The sequence below is a fragment of the Fulmarus glacialis genome, unplaced genomic scaffold, assembly GCF_000690835.1.
Source record: "Fulmarus glacialis isolate BGI_N327 unplaced genomic scaffold, ASM69083v1 scaffold6827, whole genome shotgun sequence".
NCBI classification, from domain to species: domain Eukaryota; kingdom Metazoa; phylum Chordata; class Aves; order Procellariiformes; family Procellariidae; genus Fulmarus; species Fulmarus glacialis.
The window spans coordinates 2519-12248 of record NW_009225044.1 but is presented as its reverse complement, the minus strand read 5'-3'; the positions used below and the strand labels follow the sequence as shown (position 1 = coordinate 12248).

The following is a 9730-nucleotide window of genomic DNA, read 5'->3' as shown; positions in this document are numbered from 1 at the left end:
ATCTGTTCCTTAATGTCACCTAGCTTTGTGATTTTAAGCTTTAGTCATGAGGCTGCTTTAACCTGTGCTGCTGCCAGAAGAGGGGGGTCGCCTCCCCTTCTCCTTGCCCTTGCTCGCAGCCGTTTGCCCGGGTGCTGCGCTGGCATCCGCGTTTCTCTGGCCGTGGGAGCTGATCTGGCCGAAAAAGAACCGGCAAATAGAGGATCAGTTTTCCCTGGTGGGAGCTCACCGGGGGATTACGTGGGCACTGCTGTGGGGTCGAGCGGGCACTGGTGAAGAGCACAGGGCCATCTCTGGGGGGTTTTTTTGTGCCACCTAAGGACTGAGTCACCCTGGCTTCGGGCAGCTGCCCTGCTCTTTGCAGGGGCTCTCGCGGCAGCTGCGCAGGCTGCAAGCGAGGGGAATGCGTCTGTAAAGTCCAGGTACCGCGGGGAGCTTGGGACCTGTGGCACAGCACTGATGCTTATTTACAGAATTAAAAAAGGATGGGACCTCAGGTGGAACTGGGGTTTTCTTTAAACGGCACGGACACCGGGCTTTCCTCAAAGGGGCGCGGTGATGGGGAACGGGGCGACAGGCACGAGTGGCAGCACAGGACTTTCTGGCTGCTGTTAGGGAAGAGTTCTCAGGGTGAGGGTGGTCAAACACCAGGATGGGTCTAGAGGGGCTGCGGGACCTCGTCCTTGGAGACAGCCAAAGCTTGGCTGGACGAGGCCCCTGCTCTACTCAGCACAGCAGGAAGGTGGAGCAGAGACCTCCACTCACCTCTCCCAACCTCATTATTCTCCCATTCTGTAAAACACTGGTGTACTTTAGATGTATGATTTGTGTTCAAGACAGGCCAGTGTAACTGAAGGTGTTCTCTGTCTCCAGAACAGCTCGGCAGCGTCTCAGTGTCTCCGTGAAGGCCAGGTGACCGCTGCCCCGAGGCTCTGGTTTGATGAACGTGCATGTGGAAATCGCCCCGTCACCTCCGTAACGGGGAGCCGAGGGTTTTGCCTCGACCTAACTCACTCTCCAGTAACAGCTCCCGCGTGGCTGTGCAATACCTTTACGGCTTTGTGCTGCTTGGGTGGTGTTTCCCCTCCTGCGCGGGCAGTTCTCCAGTTACAGCATAGCTGTTTAGAACATGGTGCCAGCCTTGCCTGTGTTTTAAGGCGAGCCAGGTGTGCCTTTCCCCTTGGAGCATAGAAGGTTTGTGCCAGCTGGTGGGGATGTGACCCCCGAGGGGGCTGCCGTTGCATCTTGTTGGAAATCTCAAGCCTGTGTCCCTTTTCCATGCGTCGGCTTTCATTTTGGCCACCGTTGGCTTTGGTCTCAAGGTAACGCTGCAGGACCCAGCTGCAGTGCTGTGTCGCTGTGCAGCCTTCCCTGGACCATTGCGTTAGTGTCCTCCTCAAGCTGTACCTTTTACTACAGGTAAAGCTGGTTTCACGATGAAGCCCAAACTAACGCAGCCCAAATGCACTCAGAGCAGAAGGGGGTGAATTCAGAGGGACGCTGGTCAGCCAGCGGTGCTGCGGAATGGCCCGAGGCACCCGCCTCTGTGCGGATAACGGGCTAGAAAAGCCTCGGAGAAGGTCTTGGTCCGCCCGTGCGAGCTGATCTGGGGTGCACAGCAGAGACCGTTTTAGGATTCAGTCTGCCGAGGCAGGAGGATTCCCGGGATTTAGGCTTGTACCCGGCTCGCCCTCGTAGAGCTGCCGCGGGTCTGACACGCCGTGGGTTACAACGCACACCGACCCCCCGGGTAGGGAGCGTGGGGGAGACCCCCCGTACAGACGAGCTCTGTAGGGTGGGTTTTGGGGGAGGACGAAAGGGGAGCAGCTCGCCCAGAGCGCAGCAAAGTCGCGGCATGAATGCACAGTTTGAGGCGCACCCCACGTGTGTGTGTGTCGGCATGTTTCTGAGTTACACGCTAATAACTAAGACCGCTGGCCGCTGTGAGTCTGTACCATCCTGCACGTTGTTTTGATAGAGCCTTTCCGTAAGATCTGGTTCTGTTTACGAAAACGTGTCTCTTGCATGCCATTGCTCTGCTCTGACCCTCGGGGCAGGAGAAGAGTTGCGGAGGGGTGAATTTGGACGTGTTAGTGGTGGTTCTGTTTTTAAGGGATTTAGGCATCCATAGATCCCAGTGAAGTCAAAAGCAAGGTGCTCAGGACCTTTTACCAGCCAAAAGGTTTTTGTCAGTGTGTCAAGAAACATTTATCACACGTTGTATGCGTAGTAAAAATCATCAGGTTAAAATGAGAGACAGACTCTGTAGCGACAAGCTACAGAATTCTTCTAAAACTGCCCCAGTAATGATGCCAAAATACAGGCTAGCTGATGGGTCAGGTTCTGTGTGGGTTAAATTAATGTATCTGGAGCTCTCTCCAAAGGATGCTGCTGCTCCTTCTGGTAATTCTTGGTTTGATGTTGTAGGAGGAGGAAAATTTGCGTTCTCAAGTCAGGGACCTGGAGGAGAAATTGGAGACTCTGAAGATAAAGCGAAATGAAGACAAAGCAAAGCTTAAAGAGCTCGAGAAGTACAAGATCCAGCTGGAGCAGGTGCAAGAATGGAAGAGCAAAATGCAAGAACAACAGGCTGATCTCCAGAAACGTTTAAAGGAGGCCAAAAAGGTGAGTGTCCCTGGGGAGCTGGGCAGCTCCAGTCCTGGGGCTTGCACAGGGAGACGTGATTCCAGGGCTAATTCAATTGCTGAAAATGTGTGAGGGGTTTTTTATGAAATATCAGCTAGCATTAAACTGTGTGCTGTCCCGACTCCTGTCTTCTGAATACATGCCAGGTCCTAAAATGGCCTCTGACCTCACATATCGCTGTTCTCTCCAACGTAAATATTGACCAGTGCAAATCCCAGATGCAGTCAGGCTATGCTGCATGTTTAATGCAGCATACGAGCGTGGCTCTGGTCCGTCATGACAGTAGCACATGCAGCTTGTCCTGGAGCTGGTCACAGCTTCATCCTCTGACCACACTGGACGCCAGAGCAGACGGAGCCTTTGGGTGGACTTTGCACAGTCCTGCCAAGGGACCAGAGATTTTGTGCATCCCAGGGTTTGCTTTGCTTTTTGCTGCCTGCCTGCCCCATCTGTCAGACAGCCTGGCCTTCGGGGCAGCAACGTCTGATCTATCCATGAGTCGATTCCTCTGTCGGTGCAACTTTGTCTCGTGCAGGGTAAGATAAGCTGACGTTAGAGGTGGTTTCATTTAATGGATGGGGATGAAGAGTGCCATAGTTGAGGAGCAAGTCGCACATCTCAACTTGCAGGATGAGTGTCTGAGTGTGGCAGCAGCCGCGTTTCTCCGGTTTAATCTGCGGTTGCAGGTCTGCCAGCGCTGTGGGAGGGGCACCATTCAAATTCCAAACCTGCTGATAAACTACCAGTTCCACCTTCAAAAGCTTAAGTAAAGCTCCTGGAGATCTTGCAGCTGACTTCAAAAATGAGTGGACTCCAGCAGCTTTAAGAGCATTGCTGTGTATTGAGGTTTCCGATCCAGCTGGGAGAGCCAGCCCCGTAGGAAGAGGCTCACTGGTGATGCCGTGGGATCTGTTCATCTCTCCCAAAGCTGACCATGCAGCCTAAGCTTTCCCGCTGTCCCAATGCCTGGATGTCTTGAATGATTTTTAAAACTGCCACACCTACGTGGTGGAAGCTTTTTTTTTGCCCTGTGCTTGTCTTTGACTCTCCAATGTTTGTGAAGCAGCAGCTTGTCCTTCCTCTTGCTTGCTCCTACGATATGTTAAAGCAATATACTCGGGAAGTGAGCAGTATGTTCCTGTACAGTACTCATGGCTTAAAGCAGTTACATCCCAACGTGGTTTCGTTTTACAATAATACAAGCTTTTGCTGTGTTGTACTGAGTTGATAATCAGCATTGAGTCTATTTGGGAACTGGGCTGAAGCAAGCTGGAACATCTCAGGAGCTGTTCTTAAGCAGTGATTACATATCCAGTCCTCTGGAGCCTCGTCTGAGCTCAGCACGCCGTGACGGGTACCTGGGAAGGCTGGGGCGGGGGTGAGGGGTCTCATCGATGTGTATAAATATCTCATGGGGGAAGTAAAGAAGACGGAGCCAGACTCTTCTCCGTGGTGCCCACTGAGAGTAGAAGAAAGGGGCACAAACGGAAATACAGAAAATGCAGTTTAAACGCTAGAAAAAAACCTTTTTCCTGTGAAGGTGATCAAACACTGGAGCAGGTTGCTCAGAGGCGTTTGGAGTCTCCATCCCTGGGGATGTGTGAGACACGACCGGACCGGACAGGTCCTGGGCAGCCGGCTCAGCCGCCCCTGCCTGAGCAGGGCTTGGAGCAGACGATCTGCAGGGGTCCCAGCCCACCCCGAGAGTGCTGGGCACGCGAGTCCTCCCCGCTCCGGTGATGGGGGTGTACATGTGTGCTCCCTTCCCCATACACGGCCTATGTCTTTCCTGGCCTGCTCTGGAGTGGTTCCTCTCTCCGGTGGCTTCCTGGGGTGGTCCTGATCCTGACTTTCTGATGTAGACTTTAATTTGTTAAAACTCATCTCCCTTTAGCTAAACCAACACACTTTGAGCTCCTGCCCTGCAGGGCTGGTCGGTATGAGTCGCTGCCAGCGAAAGCCACAGGGCTTTGGAGCTAACGAATCTTACGTCGCTCATTGTCGAGAACATTTCTGCTGTGGCAGCTCTGCTCTTGCCCTGCCTTTGGGGGTCATTGGAAATGCCTGCGGCAGGTTGGCCATTTCCCTCCCGAGGATGGGTGACCTGCTCTTCTCACTGCTGCTCCCAGGCAGACGGCAGGACTCCAGTCGTGCTGGCAAAGGGCTTTTGCTTCTCTCTGCCCTGGTTTTCCAGGGTGGATTCTTGGTTTCTTTCCCCAGTGATTTCTTTGCTAATCTGCTCCAGTACAAGCCTATGTATTTTCTGTCTTCATACTTGTCTCTCCTCACCTGCAGATCATTTTTCTGCTGGGCTCTTTTGTGGACGGGGGAAGGTGTGAAGCAGGGGAGAGGCCACAGGGAGTGGAGACGGGCACCCTGGAGCACTGGCAGCGGGCCTTCCCCTCTCAGCCCAGACAAGCTGCTGTTAATTGGACTTGATCCTCCTTTGGGAGAGCCACGAGAGACATAATTGTCCGAGGCTCATTGTGAGAGGGGTCTCTCCATCGTTGGCCTTTGGCTTCCAGGGTCTTCTCACTCATGTGTGCTTGACCACAGGAAGCCAAAGATGCCTTGGAAGCCAAGGAGCGCTACATGGAGGAGATGGCAGACACCGCCGATGCGATTGAAATGGCAACCCTGGACAAGGAGATGGCAGAAGAGCGAGCAGAGTCCCTGCAGCAGGAGGTGGACTCCCTGAAAGAGAAGGTGGAATATCTCACAATGGACCTGGAGATCCTGAAGCACGAGATCGAAGAGAAAGGTGGGAAGGGGTCAGCTTTCGGGTGGTCTCAGCCTGGGTCCCAGTGCACAGGGGAGCTCCTCGCTGGGGAGCAGAAGGCTTGACCGCTTCGGAGCAGTGATGGCTCCTCGCTGCTGGTTGTGGTGAGGCTGAGGCTTTGCCTCTGCGATTTCCCCCGACAGCTGCTGGGGCTTTCTGCTGCGTCCCCAGCCCTGCTCGGCAGGCACGGGTGGGACCATCGCACGTGGGCAGGTCAGCAGCAGCAGCTCAGCTTCGTCTTCACTTGGGTCCCGGCCTCGCTGAGAAGGCAGAGATGGAGCTGCTGCACTTCTGAGTCTGGGAACAAGTGTTCCTGTCCTGAGCTTAGAGGAGCTCAGGCTTTGTTTTAATGCTTGTCATTTTCCCTGGGGATGGTGGATCCCACCCCAAAAGGTGTTTGACTGGGGCAGACTTTATGTGGGAGGTAACACAACTGCTTTTGTTGCTTACTGATCCAACCTCCCAGCATTGCGCTGAGCACAGCTTCAAAACCAGCACATTATCCTTGTTTTGATTCCCCCGGGGCCTTTTAGCTCTTGCTATTCAAGGTGAGCTTTAAAAATTACACACAGCAGGAAACGAGCCAGCCATTAAACACTTGTAGTATTGGCATTCACCTGAAAACAAAATCAAACCCGTAGAAGCAGCAGATGATCAGGCAGGCAGGCTGAGGGATGTGACAGATCGAGGGACTGGGAAAAATGCGGGGAGAACAGGAGTAGTCTGCAGGGAGATGTGGAAATTACTGAGATGAGCAACATCTTTGATTTGAGTTTGCTTTCACTGAATTGTGGAGGCCAGAAGGGTTGAGAGCTGAGAGCACTCACGATATCCAGCGATGTGTCGCTCTGCCGTAGCCCAGCGGCTGCTCTGGTACAGTCTGTGGGTTGGTACAGTGGTTCTTCATCCGCACTAACTGGCTTTGGTGGCATCGGGGGAATCTCTCAGCCTACGAGCGCCAATGTTAAGCACGAGGCTTCAGTTTTGCTCAGCTGCAGGAGAGGGACTGATGCGTTTCCCCTTGGTATGACTTAGCTGTCCTCTTACTGGTGTTGGCAATGTCGCAGTGTTAAGAGAACTGGATCTGTTCAGCAGCTGCTATTTCTGCACAAGCAGAATAATGCTTCCTTTCTGCTGCAGGCTCGGATGGAGCAGCATCCAGTTACCAAGTCAAACAGTTGGAAGAGCAAAACGCGAGACTCAAGGAAGCTCTTGTAAGGTAGGAGACCACTTGTGCTCCCCAAAGGCTGGGATGAAGTTCCTTCCTACGAGAGCCCATGCTGTCTCGGTCTAAGAGCAGTTTGTGTCAGAGCACTGATCCAAATACTTCTTTTCCAGAGCAGCTGATGTAACACCTGCTAGCTGGTCTTGGGTTGCTTCTGAGCTCTGGTGCTCCTTAAGCATGCAAAAGAGAAGGGAGAATCTCTTGTCACTGGAGACCAATGTAGATTGGGAGAAAATGAGCCGCTTCAGAAAGCTTCTGTATTTCTTTCCTCTGTGTATGCAGTGCTCTGCTTCTCCAGCACACTGCAGGTTTATTCAAGCAGCCTGTACAGGACAGTTCTCCAGACACCTCCTGCACAGGTCCTGCTCGAGGTTTCTTGAGCCCGCTCAGCGCTGGGACCTGGTTGTTGCCTTTCCCTGGGCAAGCCCATCTGCCAGGGCTTGGGGCTTTTCTTTCTGGAAGCCACATGTGCTTTAGCCTAGAGGTTCAGGTGGGGTCCCTCTGGTAACCACAGCCCTGCTCGCTGTCCCACCTCGCTCCTCCCGGGTGGCTGTGGTTCAGTGTGCAGGGTGCTGTGTTGCCTTTGGTGCAGAGAGCAGCCTGTGCTTAAAGACAATTATTGCTGGCTGTAGGCCAGGAACAGGTAGGGGAGGTGGAAGCATCCCCTCCTGATAGGAAACACAAGAGACTGCCTTGCAAGGACTTCCAAACCAGTGCATGTTTGGGGTGGGAGGTATAAAGAAGGTCCAAGTGAGAGGAGCTCCCAGCACTTGCCCTCCCTGGGCAGAGCCCCTTCGGGGCTGTTGGCAGAGCTAACAGGGGCCTCAGTAGACACATAAGCAAAGCTCTCTTCTCAGCACGTGACGAAGCGCCTTTCCTTGTCTGTGCTTTGTCTTTTTTCTGCTGCTGACCTTCTCTCTTACACTGTGAAAGGCTGTGAATGTGACTTATTTTTCTTCGCTCACTGGGTTCTTCCTTTCTCTGTTTCAGCCTGTCCCATTTACAGCTATTCTTTCCTGCCTGTCTCTGTTGTCTATTTTTCTACATTCTCCTCTTCTGTTCTCTCCATCCCCTATCGCTCTCATTCTTTCAAAGGAAGGTGCCGTCTCGGGCACCGATTCACCCCCATCCCTCGCTGTTAACGAGCTGTTCGTTGTCCCCACGAGGGAGGGGCTCCAGAGGCTCCACAGGAGCTCTGCTCGTGCTGCCGGTGGGCAGCCAGCACCAGCGTGGGCAGGAGGTCTTGGCTCTGCTGGTGCCCACCAAGAGCAGTGTCTGGGAAGGGAACAGCTTCTCTTGCTCTGGTACCTGCGCCTCCGCTGGGCTTGTGATGGGTCTGGTTGCTCTCTCAAAGGATGCGGGACTTGTCTGCATCAGAGAAGCAGGAACACGTGAAGCTTCAGAAGCAAATGGAGAAGAAAAACACGGAGCTGGAGTCCCTGCGTCAGCAGAGGGAGAAGCTTCAGGAGGAGGTGAAGCAGGCGGAGAAAACGGTTGATGAGCTAAAGGAGCAGGTGAGTCCACTGGGGGAAGGATAGGCGAGGAGGGGAAGTTTGGGGCCGTTTAGGGCATTGAGCAACTGCTGTCAGGCAAGCTTGGGCCACCTCCTGGCACGGAGCGCTTTCTGTCAGTCACTCTTGGAGAGCCACGCTCGGTGATACCACTGCAGGGACTAATACCTGTGCAAAAGCAAACCCTGTTCCAGCAGTGGAACTGTGCTGGACTCTGCTTGGCCGTAGGGTGGCTCTTGAACATAGGGCATGGATGGTACGTCATGCTTTCCAGGGCTGATCTGTGTTTGCTGCTTGCTCAGTGCTGATCCATCACATCTTCCTGCCTGGGTGATCTTCATGAGGCTTGTTCCTGGCCAGGCTGAGACGTCGGTGCAGGTGTGGGGCAGCCCTTAGGAAGCCCCCAGGAAGGATCTACATTCAGTGCAGAGCGGCCTGTGCAAGTCCTCCAAACTGCCGTTCTGGAGGGACGCTGGCCTCGCGCTCTCTGAGCATTAGCCTGAGTTACGTGGAAGGTGGGCTGTTAGCAGAGGTTACGCTTCTTAATGCAAAGAGACTGAAATCCCCGTTCCTCCATTAATACTGTAAGCATATAACCACTTGCCGAGGTCCTCAGGGTGGACAGAGAGCTTGGAAAGCACTGTCACAAGTCTGCAAAGACTCAACCTGAAGGTCAGCATCATTTACACTGACCTGAAACTGTTCAACCTTGTGCCCTGATGCAGCTAAAAAGCCAGTAACATCTCTAAGAGCCAAAGCCAAGCCTCTTTTTTCACCTGCCCTTCCTTCTGGGGCTGCTGGCTGTTCTGGTTTGAGTTGTTTGCTCTCCTGAGGGATGCTGTTCTCTGCTATCAGGAGGGAGCTTATGCACTGGCTGGCAAACCCTCACCCCAGGATGGGGAGACAGATTTATCAGCCATGACCCACAGCTTGCCAGAGTGATCCCACGGTGGTATAAAAGGACTTTTGAGCTGCTTGCTGCAGTCTGTTGAGCTCCAGGTTGGAGCGTGATGTGGTGTGTGTTTGCAGGTGGATGCTGCTTTGGGTGCTGAAGAGATGGTGGAGACTCTGACGGAGAGAAACTTAGACCTGGAGGAGAAGGTCCGGGAGCTGCGTGAGACTGTTGGGGACCTGGTAAGACGGACTCCTCTGGAGTAAGGGCTGGTGCTGGAGGGCTTTGCTGCTTCCTTCGTGCCTGGTGTGCGGCTGGGCTGATGCGAGGGCTGGTCCAGCCGCCTGCCTGGCAGTGATGCTGCCCGAGGCACTGGGAACTGCCTGGCAGCGGTGCCAGAGGCGACTGGGGAACCTCTCTACAGGCATTGCACTCGGTGCCGCTCACAAGCAGTGCACCCTTCTGCTCTGCAGAATATGCCCCTTGCACCCCGGGGTGCCCCTCTGCCCTGCTCCGAAAATGCCCAGTTGCCCTCCCTTGCTCGGCTGTGGTGTAACCGCGTCCCGTGCTGCCTCCTCCTTGCCAGGAAGCCATGAACGAGATGAACGACGAGCTGCAGGAAAACGCCCGGGAGACAGAGCTGGAGTTACGGGAGCAGCTGGATATGGCGACGGCAC

At 54.0% G+C, this 9730-nt stretch overlaps 1 protein-coding gene across 1 annotated transcript in view; it reads left to right on the top strand.

The window, feature by feature from the left end:
* Positions 1–9730, top strand: part of LOC104080077 (dynactin subunit 1) — a gene marked incomplete at its 5' end in the record, with an annotated part of 17527 nt that overhangs the window by 5282 nt on the left and 2515 nt on the right. The window contains 6 exons of the mRNA XM_009582344.1: positions 2428–2625; positions 5203–5407; positions 6566–6644; positions 8005–8164; positions 9191–9295; positions 9640–9726. Of these exons, the coding sequence (XP_009580639.1) occupies positions 2428–2625; positions 5203–5407; positions 6566–6644; positions 8005–8164; positions 9191–9295; positions 9640–9726 (834 nt within the window). The remainder of the gene's footprint in view (positions 1–2427; positions 2626–5202; positions 5408–6565; positions 6645–8004; positions 8165–9190; positions 9296–9639; positions 9727–9730) is intronic.